Source organism: Diadema antillarum, unplaced genomic scaffold (genome assembly GCF_040938485.1).
Source record: "Diadema antillarum isolate AM-2024a unplaced genomic scaffold, OU_Dant_1.0 seq00001212_RagTag, whole genome shotgun sequence".
Taxonomy (NCBI): domain Eukaryota; kingdom Metazoa; phylum Echinodermata; class Echinoidea; order Diadematoida; family Diadematidae; genus Diadema; species Diadema antillarum.
The window spans coordinates 94445-117745 of NW_027272004.1; the positions used below are offsets into that span (position 1 = coordinate 94445).

Here is a 23301-nt window from a genome sequence, read left to right on the forward strand (position 1 = left end):
AGCTAACAAGTAAAAAAAAAAAAAAAAAAAAAAAAAAAAAAAAGTCCTCAGCTCATCTCTACTCGTCCACTTTCGGGTTTCTTCAGCTGACAAGCAAAAAAAAAAAAAAAAAAGGTCCTCAGCTCATTCTCTCCCCTCCCATTGTAGTGCCTCTTACGTACTTCCGGGTTGAAAAAAGTGTGGGGGCCCAAAGTGATGTCACCTTATGTATTCCTTTGTATGGTGCACAAAAAGTGTGGGGGCCCGAGCCCCCACGGCCCCCACGGCTGTGCCGCCCCTGAGTAATTTACTCCCTGTTAATAAACTGAAAACAAAAAGCCCTTCCCAACAAAACATTTTATTTTCACCCTGGAGCTGTTAGCAAAAGTAAAGTCTTTACCTAGATCCAGATCTAAACAGCGCCATCTACTGATGCCCATTCACTGCAACAGGGCCCCATTTCTGCTGCAATGCAATGTGATTGATGAGCGACGGAACGCGGAAATGAAAATTCAACGGAGTTGGCTACGTGAGCAGGGGTAGAGAGACCTCTCGAGCCTCCCAGTCCCAGCCGACCCGAAAGCCAGGGTTGTCGATGTCCACTACACTACTAGCACTGGTCCTTGTCAACACGAAGCATAGGATTTTGTATTGCGCAACGTCCGTCAGACGCCTGGAGTCTAGACCGACACGTCCCTTCCAATAAATATAGAAGTATTTTGTAGTTTTCAGGGTGGAAATGAACGTACCGGAGACTGGCACGCTCATAGAGGGTGTTGGAGACGAGCTGATCCACTTTGTGGGTTTGTGTTTAGTGGTCGCAATTCCTCTTTTTATCGCGTATATGAATCGGTAAGTTGGGAATGTTTATGCCCGCAAATGTATAACGTGTTTTGTAATTAATGGGACTGAGAGAAAACTAGAGTTGCCTTACGTCTGCTAGCATGTGTCATATGTGGGATCTTGCTAGGAGGGGTATAACATGTTGCTTCAATCACTTCGTAATTCTTGACACGCAAGATGTTGAATACCTGGTATCAAGTTCATTGTCAAGTTCCTTACTCCTAACATTAACAAGTATGACAATTGAGAGCTCAGTTCCAGTTGTCATGCATGTGTAAAGATTACGAGGAGATCATGTTTTGAATAATTGTGATGACAAAATATGATTTTTACTTCTAAAGAATGATTCTTGTCATATCTATTTAGTATTACAAGTGATAATTGTTAAGGATCTTTTCATTAATTCATCTCTTTATTGTGTATGTATGGATTGTGTATTTACAGGGCGGCTCCTAGCTCCCCCCCCCCCCCCAAAAAAAAAAAAAAAAAAAGAAGGTTGATCATGATATGACATTTTACTGCTACATGCAATGCCAGCCTTCCTGCAAAGTGACATGTATTATATAGTCAGCAAGTTGATTTGATGATTGCTACCCATGAAGGAGGATTATATTTTAATTGAGGAAAGTGAAGTGAGACACCTACCTTGCCAGATTAAGTCAATGGCTAAAGGAACATGTCTTCAGTAAAATCGCTTTGTTTGTATAGAATCTAAGAATTAAGATGCAATCATAACAAAAATACAAAATGTGCATGGAAGACATATCAGAGAAAGTGAAGAAAATACAACAGTCAACAACAACAACCACACACACACACACACGCACACACAAAATGATGCATAAACACTGACTTTGTGGACCCTCCTTTTTTGCTTTCCCATGATAGGGATACAACTCGTGTAATTCATCCAGAAAATGCTGCCTACGTTCAACAAACCAGAACAAGACTAGGCCTCCCGGCTGATGGAGCGAACCAACCGGCCCAGGCTCAAGGTCAGTTTGGGGCCACACCAGGACAGAGTGACAGTGGACAAAATGGGGCAGCGAACACAACTCCAACCGTCCCCACACAGCGGTACAATGTAGACGCTGCATGTCCAATATGCCTCCAGGAAAAGGAATGTGCGGCGGAAACCAACTGTGGCCATGTATTCTGTGGTGAGCCTTACATTTGATTTGGCATTTTTTTTTGTTGCTATTTTAACCGATTAAGTGCCTGTAAATATCTTAAATTTCGTGTTAATAGAAAAAAAAGGACACTCAATACAGTTTACAAACAAGTGTGTAATAATTCTTTGAAATTCAGGTTAGTCTTGCTGATGAGAAAAACAAGTAAAGTATGAAATCCCAGAATTTTTTTTTTTCAGTATTCAAAATGATTATTCATAGGTATCAAGTGAATTAATCACTTGTCACTAACAATTCAAAGCATTTCATTCTGTGAAAATGATTTTGTTCTGAACTTCTTGTGTCATGTATAAGTACCCTTTACAGAGTTGCACAAAGTGCAGAACAAAACAAAAGCATGCAGACTGATAGAACTTTGTAACGTTTATGACACTTCAAAGCATAAAGCTGATCCTGTGCAATTGCATTTCAGGTAACTGTTTAATTGCCTATTGGAGACATGGGACATGGCTTGGAGCTATTAGTTGTCCTGTATGCAGACAAAGGGTAAGAAAGCAGCAAATGTAAAATTACGTTATGTAATTGTCTGTGAGCATCAGTTTTGAAAAGGCTTTGGGATGAATGTGTGCTGCTGACAGTTTTATTTCAACTGAGGGACCGGGTACGAGAAGTGACTACCATGGATGTGACTATTTGATTCCACAAAATGTTGTATTTTTGAATATAGAAATAGACCTTTACTTCACAGAGTTATTAAAAAAAAATGATGAGGTTGCTAGTCTGTCAATATTTATTTATGAATCTTTATAATTGCATCTTCACTTGACCCTTACTTCATTCACCATAAAGAAAATGGCTTTTAAGTGATAGTAATTAGTAATAATGATAATGATAAAATGAACAAACTGGTGGATAGCAGGGAATAATTTCCAACTCAAAATTGATTAGCAATTTCAGCTGATGAACAATATTTTAAATGTTATCCTGTACACTTCTATGGAAGAAAATTGCTACACAAAAGTTAGTTTGTGTAGCAGTGTTGTAAAAATGCATAGTAAATTGCGATGCGATACCAGGAAAATTATTCCCTAGGATAGGTAGTTTTCATTATGTAACTGACAACAAGCATGTCTTGTGGAAAATTGGTACAGGTTGTCTGACAGGAATAGTATCTGATTAGCCGTTTTCGCAGCCAGCGTCATCTGCCAAATTTATTGACCCGTTGAGGATGGGCTGATTTTGCTACAACTTGCATTTTCCATAGACACTTGCCTGAGTGTACTCGGGACTCATCCTCAATGGGTTAAGGACAAGCCAAAAACATTCCAAGATTAGAGAGCTGTATCATAACATTTGAAGGGCCACTGCGTCAAGTTTCTTAAAGAAGGTAATGTTAAGGCCAGAAAGTATGCAAACATTGTCAATGGACAAATTGAACACATTTATATAAGTTGTTCTGTGAATTTACCCGGAGAATGATGAATGTTATTAGAAAAATGTCACTGTTTTTGTCGAAATGATGCAAATTTATGAATTATACTAGGAATGTGATGTAGGTACTCTCAGAACTCTTAAAGTCAATTTTGCAGTCAGAAAAGCTTGATGTGGATGGTTGTAAATAACATCCCCCTGAAAAATTATCCGGCATCACTGAAAATTGCAGATGCCATCAAACATTGCAATGGGACATTACAGTGTTAGACTCTTGTTTTGTTTTTGTTTTTGTTTTTTCAGGTGACAATGATTCTTCCAATCTTCCAAGAAGGGGAGGAGAACAGTGATGAAGGCAGAAGAGTCTCAGCTGAAATCAGGGATTACAATAGAAGATTCTCTGGAGAGCCTAGACCAGTAAGCATGCCATAATCCTAAATCGTTGGGGCTTCACATACCGCATATATGTATGGCATATATTTTGCAATATATTTCACAAGACTATTTCACAAATTTGGACATCCCAACATGTGAGACAGTATTGCAGTCAGTCGAATTTGCAATTGAGAACCATGATGACAAAATGAGTGATAAGTATTATTCCATTTTAAGAGAACAGTTAGTGATTTCTCACCTCGAAGATGATGTACAATGAATTTTATTACCAGAGGCAACATCTCCATGAGCTGTTAATTTCATGAATATCAGCCAACTCTTGAAATATGCAAAAATGAATACACCATGAAATATACTGCATATATGACAATTTATTTGGCATACAGATCACCACAGTAGTTAATAATACTGTACCTCCATTTTCCTGCCAAATGAAAGGAATATTTCCAGGAATTTGCCCATTTTATATTTTCAGGGCAAATTTATTTGTCTTATCTGTAGCAAATTATTGGTGGAGACAAGTCTGGTACATTGTATAAACTCCTGCAAGGTACACAAGGGCTTCATGGTTAGTGCTAAAAACACTCTTTTGGATGTGGATGTAGTTGTAAAACTGTAGCATGTCTGCAATGGATTTGTTTCACACTGTTTCCCAAATCCACCTGTTAACCCCTCTACCAGATTATGGACTACATCTACGATCTTCCAATGCTACTGCGCCATGCCGTCAGGGAGTTCTTCACCCCGCACGGCTTCGTCTGGATGTTCCGCTTTAGGATTCTGCTCTGTCTCGTCGTCGCCTTCATGTACCTCATCTCTCCTCTCGATATCATTCCTGAGGCCGTCTTTGGAGTCCTGGGCTTTTTTGACGATATTTTTGTGGTGCTCATCCTCCTGATATATGTCTCAATCATCTACCGTAACATTGTTGCACAGCGGATGATGGCCGATTGATGCGATTTCAGAGAAACCAAGCATATTGTGCATGACAGTCACCTGTCAAAAAAAAACCCCAACAACAACAACAGACTTTGAAAAAAAATTTTTGTTCAAACATCATGAGAATGGAAGTGTATTTGATTCTCGATGCTCTCTTTTCTATGTTCTGAATTGTTATGGTGGGTTTAAGATTATTTAAATTTTGGAATGCAAATTGCTGTTGAGATGCACATGGATTATTGCCATAGTAATTTTATGATCTTCTTTCTTTCCAAGGTAGATTTAAATAACATCAAGAAGTATCTCGTGAAGATTACATTCAAGTCGCTTTCTTAGACCTAGACAACATTTTCTGAATAAGCAAAGCATAGCAATATGTATGTATACATGTACTGTAAAATGAGAAATGTTCGCGTGCATTTTAATTTTGCGAATTTTGCGAGCGGCAACATTCACGAAATTAAAATACACATGAAAATTTTTGCCTACACAATATGCATTGGATGCCAGTGGCAAGTCGCGAAAATTTCATGCTGCGAGAAAGGTCGCCGGCTCCAATTCACGAAATATTCATGCCGCGAATATATCATGTTTTACAGTCTTTCTTTGTTTTTCTTCTGCTTCTTCTTTATTGCAGGTGGTGCCCCCCCCCCCCCAAAAAAAAAAAAAAAAAATTCTCAACTTTAAAAGCTTGACTGGTCATGTTGTGAAAAGAATTAGAAGACATGGCAACTCAAACTACAATGTGCCTTATGTTTTAGGTAAAGGAAACTCAGGAGAATTGTTTCAAAATACATGTTGCTTTTAAAGTGAAAATTTTCATGTATTGCTATGCCTGAAAGGTCTTTTTTTTTCCTGTTGTCACTTATAAAGTGTGTAACCTTACAAGGAAATTACAAATCATGCCAATTGTGACTTGTAAAATCAAATTTACCATTCAGGCAGCATCATCACACAAAATCAGGCCCCTATTCTTTAAAAAGAAGAGAAAAACACTTGTTAGTTAGAATATTGAATAAGTGTTATTGATCAGGAAAGTGTTTGCACTTTTGATTGCTTGTGTGATGGATGCAATTATTACAAACTGACAAGTTGTTTTTTTTTTTTTGGTATATCTTCTACAAGATGTGCTGAATAACGCTTGTGACATATAAACAGTCTCCAAGACCATGTTTGTAAGTGTCAATTATTGTGCCGTCTCCATACATGTAGAAGTATCAGCAATTACAAATCCACAAACAGTTGATGGAAGTGATACATGATTTCCTTTCTTGCAATATGTAATGTCAGTATGGCATTCAGCTAGCACCCAATGATAAGTATGAAGTCGGTCTTGTGTGTGTATATTTTGGTTTATTTGTATAATTGCCAAAGGGGCTGTTCCAGTGGTTATTATTTGAACAGAAAGAGTTTAATTTGTCTGCTATGTTTTTGAATACAATGTACATGAAACATTTGAAAATATGAAGTAATTGCAGTCTATTTTATTTTTGCCTGTGTATACATGATCTGCATTTTGGACATTAACATTGCCAGTCATTTCGGCAGTGTCATTGGCATCATGATACATGTACGCACCACTGGAAGTGGGTGTCATGTTTGTTGAGGGTTAATATTTGCCTATAATTTCAGACATTGGTAAATTTGTTTCTACCACAACCACTGCCAAATGTATTTAGCCAATATCAACTCTGACTGTCGTGTATCACATATGTTGTCATTTACAAGATGATGCTTTAGGTGGTTCTGCTTACTTTTGGTTATTTCATTTTTATTGTTCAAGTAAGATTATGTTTTGATACTGCATAGTACTGCACAATAATTTATTGTAGTAAAATAATTAATTGAGATCTTGAAAACCAAATAAAGATTTTAGTTTGCTAAACCATCTCACATAACATTTGGGCCTAATTTCATTTTTAAAAAAAAGTTGATATGATAACAACTCCTGCTGGAATGTCCATTGGTGTGGTAACAGCAAGAATCCAGCTTCCTGATTGGCTGTTGCTATGCGAAGTTGCCATTCTAAGCAAGAGTTGCTATCTTAACATCTTTTATGAAGTGGGACACTGCTAGTGATAGACTTGTCTTGGTCATATTACTGTATAGTACTCCCCACATGTTTGTGAAATGTCATTACTTAAACCACCCAAACTTTTTTTTTTTTAAATATAGTAAATCATTATATTTTACATTTATATTGAGGTACAGGTGTACATGTATTCAGTTTGACTTGTTTCTTTTTAGAAAGGGCAAGAGTGAGTTACTACAGGTTGTATGTGCAATTTTTGCTAAGAGGAAAGAATTGAATTTGACTCTTTAAGCAAACCAAATGTGGACTTTATTTAGCATTTGACCTTTATTTGTAAAATGACCTTGATGCATATTTTTGAGATGCTGTAATAGCTTAGTCTGCTATTCAAATTTCACTGGTCTTCAAAATATACATTTGATATTAGGTTTGTACATGTATATACATGTACAGTGTATATTGTCTTATTTTTGGAGGCACTGCATTGGTGCATGGAAAGTAACTCTGTTCTACATTGTAAATGTTGTGGAGGTGTGCAATCCGCAGTTATTTTTCTTGGCAAGTACCATTACATTTGAGTTTAGCTGGTCTGAATTATCATGGCATTTTCCAATGCATTTCATCTATATGTGCCTGATAAGCAAAAACTGTGTTACTTTTTGTGGTTGTGGAGAATGATTTATACACAATTATTTTCTCTATTTGATTGAGAATATGAATTAATGTTTTTGAAGACATTTCTCCTGCCATCAAATACAAGCATATTCACATTTTGCATAAATCACATCCTTGTGTAGATCATTTTGTTTATTCTGAGACAAAAAAAGGTCTACATACATATTCATTTATGAATGAAGCTGTTAAAATTGCAATGAGTTTTAGGAAAGTAGATCTGTAATACTGTAATGGAATATTCTGTTCATGTTCTGCAAGAAGTGGTTACACTGGCAGAGCAAACACACTCTTGCATGCATTACTTAAAGTAATACACATAGAACTGTGAAATTCTAGTGCATTTGTACACTTTTCTTGTTGAATTGTTTTGTAAGATAATACACTCTGACAGTGGTGTAGATGTACAAGGTATCTGTGAAAGTACTCTTTTTCAATAAAAGACTTTTTTTTTTATTTGTATCTAATACTGTCCAATTCCCTTGTATTATAAACACTTGATTTTGTGAGATGTAAACTTATGCAAAGTGCAGCTGGTCTCGATAGTCTTCAGGTTTTCATGGAAATTGATAAATTTTACCACTTATTAAAAACTAATATCTTTACTTCTTTTCGGTTTTCTTTTAGAAATATGGCACTGTTGGGTCTTCAGAAATTTGTAAATTAATGTGTATATTGATGTCTGCCTAACTTCCAGAGTAATTATTAAGGTAAATGATGACTAGAGTGTCTTGGAGTGCGACAGGTGCAGCTGACACATAAAAATAAACTGTAGGAAGAAATATTCATTCATTTACATTCAGTATTCTTTATTCATAAGGGTAGCCCCATCAGAGGTGTATGGACTCGTATTCTTGGAGGCCCTGCAACAAAATAACAAAGTAACTGTTAATTCAAAGTACATGCACAAATTAAAAAACATAGGGTAGTAATAAAAAAATTCTCCAGATGGTGACGTACTGAGACTATCTACATGCCTGTATTTGAATAGGATTTCTAGTTTTATCTTGGACTTTAATTGAGCATAGAGACAATTCTTACAATTGTACGTAACAGTCGACCTAACTCATGTAATGCGAAATTTGACATAATCACGACAGTGTTAAAAGAAAATAGTATACACTGTTTGTACTCGGTATCAATGTTCATCCATCTATAAGCCTATAATGTCTGTTACACGTAACGCGTGTGTATGTTAATGTGTGTGTATGTGTGTTGTTTGTGTGTGCATGTATGTGTGTGTGTGTGTGTGAGTGTGTGTTTGCATTGGAATTTGTTGTAGCCGAATAAACAAAGAACATAAAGATATATAGGCCTAGGTGTGATAGATGATAATTTGGGGATCTGACTTCTTTCTTTCTCTTTTTCTTTTTCTTTTTCCAATTCTCACAGAAATGTCGTGTTCGCTATATCAAACGGAAGCGCACTGCATTTTGTGCAGCATATTGGAAACACTAGAAATTCGTGAGCAGGGCCGGCGGAGCGTTTTCAAAAGTGTGTGTGTGTGGGGGGGGGGGGGAGGGGAATTCCGGGTTTCATGAGCTAACAAGCAAAGAAAAGAAGAAAAAAAGGTCCTCTGCCCATCTCTCCCCTTCCACTTCCGGGTTTCTTCAGCTGACAAGAAAAAAAAAACCCCACAAACAACAACAACAACAACAACAACAACAAAAACCTCTTCCACTTCCGGGTTTCTTCACCGCGCTCACACTTAACACTTAACGATCTCTATCTACTTGTATTTCTTTTTAGTACCACTTAGGTACTTCCAGGTTAAACAAAATATGGGGGCCCAAAGTGATGACACCTTATGTATCATCCTTTGTAAGGTGCACAAAAAGTTGGGGGGGGGGGGGGGTAGGGCGAGCCCCTTCCCTCCGATCCCGCCGGCCATGGTTTGGAATTCACCGCCCTGGACAGGTGCCAGTGGGACAGGACGAATTTCATTCGATACAGCATTATAAGGAAACCACAGCCCAATTACAGGCCCTAGTAGATTTGGATTGAGTGAAATCAGTAATATTACTAGAACACATCAGTGAAAGTTGGAGGAAAATCGGACCATCGATTCTAAAGTTATGAATTTTTAGAATTCTTTCGGTGCCGTCATCACTAAAAGTTTAAGAAGCCTCATACTTCATGACGTCATTATTGACAACAATTATGATAGAAGAATATCAAAATAGAAATCAATTTTCTAGCATAATGGATGAGCACTTGCCCCCGGCCTCTCCTCTTTCATCTAACATGTCTAACAGGGAATAATACCTTCAACATTTATGTCAATAACAAGTCAATAACATCTGTACGTTTTTCATGGAGAATGAAATTTTATGGAATTCTGATTTTTTTTTTTTGTATTGTCAAAAATGAAGTCAAAGTGAACAGCATCATAGTGACGGCATCACAACTTTAAAGGTTCACTGTCGTTCAATAATGGTTGTCTGATTCACCTCAAACTTTCACTGATGTGTATATTGCTGCTTTTACTCAATAGGGCCTACACATCTAATATTTCGATTCGGTTTCCTTCAAAGATCGATTCTTTAACGTAACGCAAAGTAGGCCTATAGAATAATCCACACTCTAATGCATTATTCAAAAGCGATGTCTGTTTGTTTTAGCCTATGTCAGTTCCGTTATAACAGTTCGCTGTTCAAAAAGTTCGATATTCCGAAGAATAAAACAAAAGTCGTTATTCCAATGGCTTTTGCATTACCCAACAATCGTTAAGGTCTATACGTTGTTGTCCGAAAAAAAAAAGTTTATTATTCCAAAGGGTTGTTAGTCCGTAACCAAAACAAGGTTCGATTCGTTTGTACGTCACAAATTCTTTTCACTTTAGGATTAACAAACCTTCGGCAGGGACGGATCTAGTTTTGTTTTGTTTGTTTGTTTGTTTTTTTTTTCAAGGAGGGGGTTTTAGGGGCTGAGCTGGGTATTGCTAGGGGGAGGGTGTAGGGAGATTTTTAATTGTTATTCATATAATTTGAATTTCCAATGATCTCGTGTTTCTCTATGTTACCCTTTTTTCTGTTTTTGTGTGTATTATATTAAGTAATGTAAATTATTGTAGAGTTTGTAGTTATGTTGAATGATATGCAAGATTATGTTTCGATATGATTATGATATGTGTAAGGCGCTTAGAAACCATGTATTAAGCGCGGTAAAAATGCTAATTATTATTATTATTATTATTATTATTATTATTATTATTGTTAGGGTTGCCAGCTTGCGATTTTAAGCATACTTGCAAGCTCTATTATATTTTGTTATTTTTTCCCCAAATAATTGGGGAGGGGGCTGCACGCCGGAACACTGCTGTTTTGTTTTGTTTGTTTGTTTGTTTGTTGTTGTTGTTGGGTGTTTTTTTTTCTTTGGGGGGGGGGGGCAAAATCTCGACGGGGCACATTCATGTGACGGTGAGAGCCTCGGCGAGGGAGCGCAGCGACCAAGCGGGGGAGGGGCGATACCCCCTCCCACGTGTAGGGACTTTTGTAGAAACGGAGTACAAAAGTCGCATTTATAGAGCATTTAAAGTAAATTTCAAGGGAATCAAAAAGTGGAAAGAATTATTGCGAATCACTACGATTATAACCTATACGGGGGGTGGTAGGTCCTCAGTCCTCGGCGAGGGATCGAGCGAAGCGACCGAACGGGCCGGGGGGTGGGGGTGGGAGGGGAGATACCCCCTCCCACGGTAGACCCTTTTTGTAAAAACGGAGTATTGCATACAAAAGTCGCGTCTATAGAGCATCCAGAAAAGCAAATTTCTAGGGAATCATTGCGAATTACTATGATTATAACCTTTACGGGGGATACATTATGACCCATGTGACGGTCCTCGGTCCTCGGTGAGGGATCAAGCGAAGCGACCAGCGGGGGGGGGGGGGGGGGGGGGGTGAGGGTGTGGGAGGGGGTATGTGGATAGGGACTTTTTGTAAAAACGGAGAAAAAAGTCGCGTTTATAGAGCATTTAAATCAAATTTCTACGGAATTAAACATAGTAAAAATATCACTGCGAAGGACTATGATCATAACTTATGCAAACTATTCATTTTACTAAAAGAATACTTTGATTGCCATTCGTCTGAAATGTATTCATTAAAAGGTAAAACGTAATCACATTGTTCGAGCAATAAAAATTATTCTTATAGTATACTAGAAAGCATAGAAGAAAAGGAAAATGTAGGGTTTACTTCATGCTGACTGAATTCGTAAATGTTAATTCATGGCGATCGAGGAAATAGCTTATAGCGCTGATTAAAAAAAGAAATAAATACAGTGTAAATGAAAATTGCACTGGAGCCTAAAGAAATAATCATCTATACATTGTATAGATATAGATTAGTCACCCACCAGTCATTAGTTTCTACTACGGGATATTTGTCGAAGCTCTACGTTGTCTGCTTTGATAATTTGTTTATCTGCCCTTATTGCTGACCCATATAGGGCTTACATGTAAGTACTCTGTTCCCATGCAAAAAGGATCATACCAGTACGTTGTACAGTGTACTGAGTAAATTAAAATTTGAAGCCATACACATGTACATTGTAGTTGCCTGGAATGGTCGGGGCTTCAAAGTGTGTCTAATTGTCAATTATTACGTTGCATTAATAATAAAAAAAGTTCAGTATCGTTTGGCCTAATTAGATGTTAGCTGTCTTCTTGTAAAGTGTACACACTCTTCTATACTGCATAAATATCATGTGAAAAGGCACATTTAAAGTAGTTTGTGTATGCATGACAGGGACAAATACACTTTACATTATTGTATTGCATCTTCTCTGTACGTGGATAGGAGTGTGAATGCGTTGATCGTGTAGGGGATCGAAGTAAAAAGTCGATCACTCGGTTCTTTTTTTCTCTCTCATTCTCGAGTCTTTCTGTCTGCATTTTTTGTTCTGTTTACCATTCAATGGGATATGACAAATTTTAGTGAGTCTCATGTTCTCTGATATTTTGAGGTCCAATTACAGGAATGAATTTGCAAGGCATGGTAAAAAGAATACCATGAAGGGGGGGGGGGAATGTTTTAATCAACTGGATAAAATGTTCGGTTAAATATGCGAAAGTATGTCTAGAGCTGCGTTTGAAAGGGATGATTTTGGTTCTTTTTTTTTCTTTTTCCTTTTCTTTTTTCTTCACGAAAGTGATGCCGCGCCGCGCGTATACGTGACGTCATGTGCCAAGTTCCGGCAGTGCTTCATCCCATAATACACCACGCATGTAAGAAATATCCGTGATGTCTGTACACTGCTTTCAGAGCAGGACTACGGCACTAGGGCTCCATTTGGCCGCTTAGAAATGGTCTAATGCCGCCAACCCCGAGCCAGATAAAGGAGCTGCTGCTCACGGCTATCGACAAAGATGATAATGTAAGCATGTATATATGATATTTTACTCTGCTTCCTGTGATTTTAGCTTGGAATCGCCAACGTTTCTCGCGTGTTGAGTTCACAATGGTGATTTGCCATAGCCAGCCGCATGCTCATCGCAAATGATTTTTCCATCGTGAAGATCGCAGATTTCGCTGAGATTGCGACTCGAATAATACTTGTCAAAGTGTAGAAATCCGATGAGATCGTAGCTCAGTTCCCGTAGATCAAAGTGGTATATCGCATGTTTGACTCTAAGCTGGTTTAGCGGTTGAATTTTGCATGGATCCGAATGTTGTCGCGTTATCTTAGACCGGCGAAGGTTCCTGTACACTGTAAGCTCGCCTGCCGCAGAATGAAGTGTTGACCCAAACGGGGCCTATGAGAGGTCTCGGGGGGCGCATGCGCAAGCGAGATGTGAACCCACGTCGTTGATGATTTCGTGACGATTCGTTACGACCTCTTTCCGCTGGCATCTCAACGCAGGTTTACGTGCGTGGAAGAATTATGCTGCTGTGTGTTGCTCACTCAGAGATTGCCCGGGGTTGGCGGCGACGGGTAGCTCGCCTCCTCGCAAAGAAGCAGTCCGCCCCCATTCGAATGTGCGAGAGCATGTCATTTCCACACAACTGTACGTGATAATATGCATGTCGCGGATCGGAGTTTGTGTACACATGTACGTAGTGTAGGCCTACCCAATTCAGTGTGGCTTTGCCTTCACTTAGTGGAAAGCTTGGACAGATAGAATAATCGTGGTAAAATTTAAATGCTAATACTTGATAGGCTGACGTAATGCTATAGAAATGAGACTTAGGCTTCATTCAGGATGAATATCAAGATATGGAGTTATGGCTGTACGAAATGAATAAATTTAATGATTTTTATTTTTGCTCTTTGTTTGCAAAGCTGGTTGCATGATCTAAACTGCAACGGCATGGCCAACCAGAAAGGTGGTACATCATTCTAATTATTAAGTATCAGTCACTATACGATATGCAATCAAATGATGAACATTCACTCGACCATACCTACTGTAAACAGTACAAACACCATAGATCTAGTCTTTTGTAGCACATCCTGCAAGGTGCTGAGTGAAAGGAAGTGAAGGTTACTTGAATCACATTGTCATTGTAACACTGAACTTAACGTGAAGAGAGAAATCTTTGTCCAGATTATACTCGGTGGAAGTGCCAGTGTCCATGAACAGGCAGATTTGTTCACAACTCGCAACTTTTATTAAAGTTGGCCTACAGTTTTGCGAATGAAAAGCATCAGACGTTCTTATTTCTTTTTTTTTCACATTTTCTTTGGTGATTCACCATAGAATACTCTAACTAAGTGGAAGTAGGCCTACAAGTTCCAGGTACACAAGAATTTAATACAACCATCAATTTTAGTATTCGCTTTGACCAAATGAATTGGTTGTACAATATGTACGGTACCGGTATAGTTCTTTAGTTGTGCATAATAAATTCAAGACTGCTCATGCAAAAAAGTGCAGTATCATAGCCTGATCATGTTCTCCCAATATTCTTTTACGTTTTAGCAATAATGGTAATTGAAAATTCACAGAGAATTGCGCAAGTGTTGCGACTTGCGAAACGTTGGAGATATACCCCAAACAAATGTATGGAATCAGTAAATGCAGAAATACAAATATTGAAAGAATGCTGTCTGTTTTGGTGAAGTTTGAGGAAAACTGGACTGTCCTTTCAAAAGTTGTGAATTTTCAAAGTTTTGATTACTGTAATTTAAATCTTGCCCCCCACCCCCATTTTTTTTACCCTGGAAGTGGCAGTAGAAAAAAAAAAAATTGAATGAAACCTTTGAGCGCGGTGAGGCCTTTGCCTTTTATTTCTTAAATATTTTTTTGCTTGTCAGGTAAAGAAACCCGGAAGTGGAAAGAGAATTTTTTTTTGCGTGTCAGCTGAAGAAACCCGGAAATGGCACCTGAATTTTTTTTGCTTGTCGGCAAATGAAACCCGGAAGTGCCCCCCCCCCCTTTTGAAAGCATGACGCCAGCAATGTTAAATAGTAGCTAGTGGAACAATATAACAAGGATTCTGACAAAATTGTGTTTTCTATGAAGAGTGCGTCTAGATCTTCCCTTGTCTTGCTATCACACATTATGTTAACCCTGGGTATTATTTCAGCCTTCTGCAGGAGGTGAGCAATGAGTGTTTTCATGTTAACTCTGATATATCTTGGTATGGGAACATGCTTTTAGTTGTATTGGCTAAAAATTACAATTTTTCCGAATTTCATGATAGCATACTGTGTACGCCATATATTTCGCAAGTCTAAATTTTCGCGAATCAGGAATTCCCAACGATTTCGCGAGTGGTTAAATTCGCGATCGTGGAGTCTTGTACTGAACAGAGAAATGTACACGCATACGTCACATCCACATCGGGATCAGAGTCAATATTTTCGTGTGTCTTTAATTTCACGAATAGCACTTGACTCGCGAAATTCACGAAAATAAAAACCTCACGAAATATTCGGCGTATACAGTATATGAAAAATTTTGAGGGTATGACATCATCAACTTGCTGATATGATTATTTATAAAGACTGGTCAAGAAATGTTTTCCGAAAAAATGTGAAATTTCAAAATGTCATATACCTGTATCTTCCTTATTTCTTATCCGATTTTTGTTTTTGTATCATTCTGTCGGGAATATTTTTCTCTTTCTTTTGAAGTTTATTAATTTTTTTGGGTGGATTTCTTCTGTAAGTCTCAGTGCCATTTGCAATATGATGGCCCTTCCAAGATACACTACAGACTGTATGAAGATAGGTAGACAAAGAAGAGCATTGCCCACAAAGTAGGGTAACAGAAAAGTAAACAACTTTTTCTTATTTATGTTTTGCTATTAAGTGGCCTTTCATGTGGTAAAGGCAGTTGCAGATGATACACACAAAATTTCATATAAATGATAGCTATAAAGGGTAGACTAACAAATAGCGGAAGAAGGCTGTAGACACTTTAGATGATTTTTCACAACAAAGAGGGCGATGGTACCAAGTTACAATGTATTGTAGATGCCTATGAATTCAAAGACAAGACATGTTTTTTGAGATGGAAAGTCGCATTGGTATAGGTCAGCCAAACTGCGTTGTTTACAATCCTTGAGAGATTTCGGAAAGACTACTTGAGGCAGGCCGTCTAAATTGGTTAGGTGGTGTGGTAGATTATGCATGTTTCTTAGAGTATTCTTAGAGTGTGAACTAGTGAGAATCAAATCAATTGCCCGGACTAAGAAGAGGAAAGAAGAACGCACATTGCTGCAGACAGCAATTGCAAATCCTGAAACAAGTACAGTGCACTCCCGTTACAACGAACACGGTTATAACGAAATTTCGTTATAACGAAGTAAATCTTCTGGTCCCAAAATTGTCACCATTAAAGTCTATGGTACAAATTTCGCTTATAACGAACACGGTTATAGCGAAATTTCCGTTATAACGAAGTCTTTTCCGAGCGCCACAGACAAAGAAAAACAAAAGAAATGTCCTCCGTTATAACGAAATGGGAATTGCTTTCGAAAATACGTAGCGGAACAAGCATTTATAGCGTCTCTGCATGGGTGAACGCTTCACACCACTGTGTGTTTGCTCCTTGTGTCACGCACAGTTTCTGAGAGGAACTTGCGTTCATTATTGTAATACAGTTGTCCCATCACATTTCACATAGCTTTCCAGTGTATGATGAGTATTCAGTAAACAGAATATGATATATATACGTGGTTTCCTTGTTTTCGTTATGTATTGTATTTGTTCGGTTATAACGAAATTTCGTTATAACGAAAGAAAACTGCCGGTCCCGAGCATTTCGTTGTAACGGGAGTGCACTGTATATGGAACCGGTAATCAAGACTGAAATCAATACTATGAAACAAGAATTTGTCGGAGTTGCATGGTATACTGGACCATAGGGTTGTCAGCATGTGGGACTTCTTTCCTTTTCTCAACTATTTGGTGTCTTTCATGTGATGTGGAGTAAGGCTGAAACTTGACCATAACCTATATATCTGATGATGGTTCTCCCCTGTAGTTCACCAGAAACTGTGCGCTGTAAGACAACCGTTGTGACGAGGTACGACTTTGCTACAAAACAGTAAAAATACAGTCAACCTTGCTTAAGTCAACCTCGCATAAGTCAAATAATCGCCTAAGTTGAAGGTCTTTTCAAGTCCTCTCTTTATATTCTATCGATTTTAACCCCTCATAAGTTGAATTTTCTCGAGTGGAAGAACAATTTCTTCAGTCCAAATAGATTTGACTTTAGGCAAGGTTGACTGTATGTAGGACTTCGTTTGCATGTTAAATGAATGAATGTCAGCACTGTTCCCAAATGACTGTATTATTGCCTTCCTTACATGCTATGATATTCTTGTGTTTGTTTGATTTTATTTGTCTTTGTGACAGATTGTCGACATGGGAAGTGTCACTAAAGCTGTCACCCTCTTGGAGGGCAATCCAATCACCAAAGATGCTCTGGAGGTTAGTGAAACATATTTGGTATTTAACTAAAAAAAAAAAGGATGAAAAATGAAACCTTTATGTCATTTATTTGTGAGACTTTTGTTGTGATACATACATACGGCCCTTTGAACAACAAAGGGCTGAAATGAACATTAATTCTTTCCTCTACGCTCTGAACTATAGACTAAAGAACTAACTCTGTGCAATTCCAGTAAAATGAAATGCTGCGGAGTTTTCTTGTTAATGATTGATCATGTACAATGATCTAATGCTTAGTCACTTTTGCTTATATTCATGTGCTGTGGCTGTAAATCACTATTATATGCTAAAAATACTGGTATGCCTTTCCCAAACCATTCACAGTGACAAATTTGTGATACCAGTATCAATAACAAATATCAATTTTATATATTTTCAGATTCTACACAATCATGTGGTATAATTTCGTGTAATATATATCTGTACTATGTATCAGTTCTTTGTTTTTAAGAGATGATGAAGAACTTTAAGGCGACTCTTTAACCAGAAAACAGAAACGCTGAAATAGTATTGAGAGTTACCTACGTTTATAGTATGTATCGAAATTATTATTTTTTCTTTCTACCTTTTTCTTTGCAAGAACATGTGCTCTGGATTATCAAAATTCTTCTCTGTTTCAATTCAAGGAAACAAGATTGGGGAAGATCATCAACCTTATCCGCAAGAAAACGTCAAACAGCGCAATAAAAAAGCGATGTGCAGCACTAATACGGCAGTGGCAATCCCAGTTCCTGCAAAAGACTCCTCAACCACCAAAGAGCGAGTCTCCTGCACCGAGTCAGGATGACAGGAAAGGTCAAGAGGGGTTGTCCACCACCGACGGACAGAAATCCAAGCCACCGAAACAGACAACAAACACATTGCCGGTGGACAAGAGCAAAAGTGAGAATCAGCGGCGGAGAAAACGGGAGGCCGAGTCGTCACCTTCCATATCTCCCTCCTCCAGAGGTCCTCCGCAGAAAAAGTTAATCTCTTCCCAGGGCAGGTCACCATCATTGGTAGGGGAGGGAAATGGACAGGACGATTCCAGTTTGAATGGGATGTCGGTGAAGGAGGAGAGAGTACGTGTCAAGACATTAATCAAAGATGCGGTACAGCCATCATCTCCAAGGTCACGAGTGTCTTCTCCTTCGCCAAAGCCGGGCAGTAGTAAGGAAAAAGGCTCTCTGAAGAGGTTAAAACAGGAACGATCCTCGTCACCGAAGGAAAGGACAAAAAATGTAGCAACTGATTCATTGTCCCCTGGAACCTCTAGAAAACATGTTCATGTGAATAAAGAGGAGAAAGTATCTCCCGTTGTAAGTAGTGCTAAGACCAATAGGAAACCACATGTTTCTCCCGGAGCAAGTAACCAAAGCCCCGCAAAGAGAAGCAAGACTGCAGCTAACGCAAAATCACCAAGGCAATCACACAATGCTTCCCTATCAAACTCCCCTCCCGCAAAAGCAAGGAGCTCTGTCATGGAGGTTCCAAGTGTCTTTGGAATGGACTGGGAAACCAACTTCAGTTCTGTGGGGAACGAAGTTGATTCGCCAGCACCGCCGCAGTCACTATCCATATTTGATTTGGACTCCAGTGAAAGGTTGTCACAGAGTGTCTCTCCCGGCGGTATATTTGAAACGGGCCGTGCTCCGTCGCCGCCAGTGGAAGAGGATTACCCCATGGTTCCAGCCGCTTCCGCTGAAACCTCTGCAGCTGAAGATGAGCTCGAAACCAGAGAGATTGAGTCCCCAGAGAGCCCCAGTGCTGGGTTCAGTGGGCCAGTGACCAGGATGGAGACCCTGGAAGATGACCCGGTGACCCCGCCTGCGCCAGTTCCAGAAGGAGACGTCGATCGCATACACAACGAGCATTGGGTGGGCGTGAACGGGTGTTACAATAACAAGGGAGAATGGTCAGACTGGATGCAGTGTGTTGTCGTTAACACGGAGGAAGACACTTCTCTACAAATCTTACCTTATGTATGCATTGACTAATGAAAATGCAATTGTAAAATTGTTATTACAAAAAAAGAAAGTAACAACACATAGATCTCTATGGTACAGAGCAAAACTTACTTTATATTTTGAGCTGTATAGAGACATATGAAGAGTAATATGAAGAAATCATGATATGCCAGTCCCCCTTTAGATACTGTGTACAGGGAAATGCAACCTGTTTCCATTACATTTGTGTCATAAACAAATTGTTTTGAGTGCACTAGTTTGGCAGTCCAGCTCAGGTACTCCACAGAAATTAGCTGAAGTATGTGACCTCATTCTTCCTTAACTGCTCAAAATCCTTGAGCCCTTGTCTCATCCAGTGATTAGAATGAAATGTTTTGACAGTAGGTTCAATAACGTTCTTCATTGGAAAGAGGGCAGTTTAGCCTTTAAATTTATTTATTATTGACAGTTGTGTATTACAGCTCAATTGCATCGTGATAAATTTCTTGGGATGTTAAACATTTTCGCTGTGGGTAGGCACTTTGATGGATTCTTGCTGTGTAAGCCAGTTCACAGTTCAAGCAGTGGTCTACAATGACCTCTGAACAACAGAACTTACAAAACAGGGGTTAATCTTTTAATTAGAAGAGCATTTGAAAACAGCCAAGCAGGAACTGGTAATTTGCATATAAAAGCTACATGAATGGCTTTGGCTTGATATCAAGAATACACATTCACCTGTACATTCCGATGTGCACCAATGCACCAAGTTCATGAATATTTAAAACATGCTTTTATGGAGACCGTACGTATCCATTTTATCAAATACCTCAGATACTATCTAATTTCAAGAGAAGGTCTGCAATGACTCTTAACTACACATGCCTAGACTGTAACTGTGAACTGGCTTATTAGCAGTAAGATAAAAGGGGCTGCAAAGGATGAGGACTGTAAGATATAAAGTCATTTTGATATGAACATCATGTATTTTCATAGATACCAGATCACATGGACTGTGAGCCTCATGGATCTTGTAAAAATGATATGTGGCAGGGCTCCACACTAACTTTTATTTTTGGTGGCCCAAAGGCAAACATCCGACCTTTTTTTTGCGGCCCGATCAGGCCACCAAATTGTTCATTTCTGAAATTTTGGTGGCCCAATGTGCGATTTTGGTGGCCCCGGGCCACCGGGCCACCGTTAGTGTCGAGCCCTGTGTGTGGACATATGTTTTAACATGTTTGCAAGCCCCAGTTAATATTTAATTTATTCGTGTCATTCTCCTTGAAAGTTTCCGCCCTGTGATATTTACACACTGCCCCCATTTCTCCAAGCTACAGACAATGACACAGATATGCATGAATGGGACTGTGTCTGGAATGATTACACAAAGCAGTTGAACATATTTTATGTAGTCTTACTTGACCAGTATACGTGTGTCCTTTCATACTATTGTCGTAAGCTGAGATATTTGTAGTCACACTGTGACTATTGGGCAGTACCTGTATTTCTGATGGTAGACTTTTGAGTGGATGGTTACAAATTAGCCCAGCAGGTGTGGATCTGCATCAACACGAAGGGAAAGGTTGGTCTAGGCTTACTGTGCATATATGCCCCAAGGCTTTTTTTGGGGAAAAAATCCATGCTATCCCCTTGCTGTGAGAGCAGCAAATGTAGCCATTTAATTGTTTTCTGTCTTTTTAAAACCAGGAAATGTATTCCAGTCTTCTATGCAAATTAGCAGGATTGACAGCTGTTTGGGATGTATGCACAGCGAGCTGTGACGATAGGAACATGTGCTGTCTGGATCATAGCAACCTTAAGGGATGGATAGAAATTAGCTCGCCACAGAATCGGTAGTTCTGAAGTGTTGCAGCATGGCTGAAGTAGATTACTCTATACGCCAGATATTTAGCGAGTCTAAATTTTTTGCGAATTGGGACTTTCCAGCGATTTCACGAGTGGTTGAATTTGCAATGGTGCGGTACAGTACTGAAAGGAGAAATGTATGTGTGCATGTCCCTTTCATATCAGGAACAGAGTCAATATTTTCGCGTGTTTTTAGATTCGCGAATAGCCTCTGACTCGCAAAATTTGCGAAAATAAAAACCCTGCGAAATTTTCGGCGTATACAGTATGTGAGAGAGGCATATCCCTCCAGCAATCAATCCAAAGAGTTCTGTTGTCAAGAAGGTTCACACAAAATTTGTTTGACTGAATTTTTGCAGTCGCTCTAGACACTGTCTCATCTGCATGTGCTTCTGTGAATTCTGTGGTTTTGAATATCATAGTATGCAGAAATAGAGATAATGCCAAACGTTTATGGGGATTAGCCGTATTATTGGGTCTGGTGCAAGAGTTGAAATTATTAGCCGTCCGTAAAGCTTGCAGTGATATGTCATTCCATACCTGTGATCCCAGAATAAGTGAAAGAGTTGACTGAGGTGTCGGGCATTCATTTATCCAGTAGGTTTGCATTAACTCGATGAAGACTAATTTCGAGAATACTCCAGCAGGTGTCTATGGTAAACGTGTGTTTTAGCAAAATCAGCTCATCCTCGATGGATGACCAATACTGTCCCTTAGTGCCTCACCTATATGGACCTGTTCAACCTTTGAGTTAATATGAACACGCACCGAGCAGTAAATCCAGTAAATAACTGCAGTGCAAAACTGATGAGTGTTTGGGACTCTTTAATACTGAACCATGAATGTTGAGCGCTGAATTGCAACAGGTAGTTCTAATCATTTGCATGCTTGAGCAAGAGGTTGCATAGAGCTAATGAACAGAAGTAGCAGAAATCAGCACAGCTTACAGTTTCCATATCTACATGCCTTTTTCCCCCTACCCCTTTATATGTTTCATCTCTTGGAGGGAAGAGGGGCCAAGTTCACAGAACTGTAAGCTTTAAAGGCAGCATGCTCCCAGAGACAAAATTATATGGCATGAACACAGTATATGAGAAGAAACATTACGAGTAAAACTGGATGAACATAGAAAGAAAAGGTGACCGTTTGAATATTTGTAAGTCAGCTAATGTGCTCTGCAGTTGGAACAGGACTTTGACATTGCTTGTGCAATACGTCCAATTTGCTCAGTGTGGAATTTAAGATTGTTTTTGTTTTGTTTTTTTACTCTACCAAAGGCGCATGAAGGATGTTGTGCTATTGCACACATTTTCAGGGACGTAGAGTTTCTTTCAAACAATTTAGCAAAACTATTACATATAATAATTGGTCTCAAGTACGAGCAAGAGGTAAAGTGATATATCGTGACAATACTGAAAATGCAGCTCGACAACGGTAACTTTAAATGATAATTACAAGTCCAAAGTGTAGTTTTGGGAAATTAAATTGTATCCATTACCCTCTTTCATTCACACTCTGGTGATCTTACTCTGGATTATAAGGAAGTTTTCAAAATCAACCTTTGAAGAACAGGACGCTTGAAATGCTTTGTCTTTACCAACATGTACTTACATTGTAGGCTTTAAGAAAGTAAAATAACTGAAAGTACAGAAAACATTTGCCATCAAATCAAAGTGGGGTGGGGTGGGGTGGGGTGGGATGGGGTGGGGTTGGGTTGGGTTGGGTTGGGTTGAGGATGGAGGAAGGGGAATACAAGGTGAGACAAACAGAATGTGGGGAACTCAAACAACATTGGTGTATTTGTGTTAATCATCATTTTCTATTCTGAGTGTCTTGGCTTTTGGAGCCATGTGCCATTGTGAAATCAGGTACCCAATGGTGAGACCATGTTCCATCGTAATGAAGTTGTGTGCCAAAATGTATTTGCATGAATACATCAAAGATGCATGATAAGTTTTGCTTAAAGTCTTTGAATTTCTATGTTATGTCTTCAGAGCTGTAATTTACTTATTTTGTGAATTTGATACAAATATTTCCTGAAAGGAGATCACAATTTTAAGCATGACAGTAGGCAATAGTACTGCAAAATTGAAATCATTTGGTGAGCTGTCTGTATCCTTGATTGTGCGTGAGAGAATATTTATTACTTTACAATGTTGTTTGAGCTGTCTGGAGTACCAGT

At 38.8% G+C, this 23301-nt stretch overlaps 2 protein-coding genes across 2 annotated transcripts; both read left to right on the plus strand.

Annotated features, from left to right (window-relative positions):
- Positions 1 to 567: 567 nt before the first annotated feature.
- LOC139744797 (E3 ubiquitin-protein ligase RNF170-like) lies at positions 568 to 5233 on the plus strand. The gene is made up of 5 exons (XM_071655211.1): positions 568 to 831; positions 1711 to 1982; positions 2425 to 2498; positions 3687 to 3800; positions 4461 to 5233. Exons 1-5 carry the CDS (start codon positions 719 to 721, stop codon positions 4731 to 4733), a joined length of 846 nt encoding a protein of 281 aa, XP_071511312.1. The 5' UTR covers positions 568 to 718; the 3' UTR covers positions 4734 to 5233.
- Positions 5234 to 12662: 7429 nt separating this feature from the next.
- On the plus strand, positions 12663 to 20498 carry LOC139744785 (uncharacterized). The gene is made up of 3 exons (XM_071655201.1): positions 12663 to 12798; positions 17230 to 17304; positions 17952 to 20498. The coding sequence occupies exons 1-3, from the start codon at positions 12736 to 12738 to the stop codon at positions 19299 to 19301; spliced, it is 1488 nt and encodes a 495-aa protein (XP_071511302.1). The 5' UTR covers positions 12663 to 12735; the 3' UTR covers positions 19302 to 20498.
- Positions 20499 to 23301: the final 2803 nt, after the last annotated feature.

Excerpts from the sequence above, each read along its gene's own strand:
- LOC139744785 (XM_071655201.1), top strand. The coding sequence starts at position 12,736 with ATGCCGCCAACCCCGAGCCAGATAAAGGAGCTGCTGCTCACGGCTATC. Across the intron at positions 12,799-17,229 it reads CTATCGACAAAGATGATAAT|ATTGTCGACATGGGAAGTGT; the intron begins GTAAGCATGTAT and ends TCTTTGTGACAG. Across the intron at positions 17,305-17,951 it reads TCACCAAAGATGCTCTGGAG|GAAACAAGATTGGGGAAGAT; the intron begins GTTAGTGAAACA and ends TTTCAATTCAAG.
- LOC139744797 (XM_071655211.1), top strand. The coding sequence starts at position 719 with ATGAACGTACCGGAGACTGGCACGCTCATAGAGGGTGTTGGAGACGAG. Across the intron at positions 832-1,710 it reads TTTATCGCGTATATGAATCG|GGATACAACTCGTGTAATTC; the intron begins GTAAGTTGGGAA and ends TTCCCATGATAG. Across the intron at positions 1,983-2,424 it reads CTGTGGCCATGTATTCTGTG|GTAACTGTTTAATTGCCTAT; the intron begins GTGAGCCTTACA and ends ATTGCATTTCAG.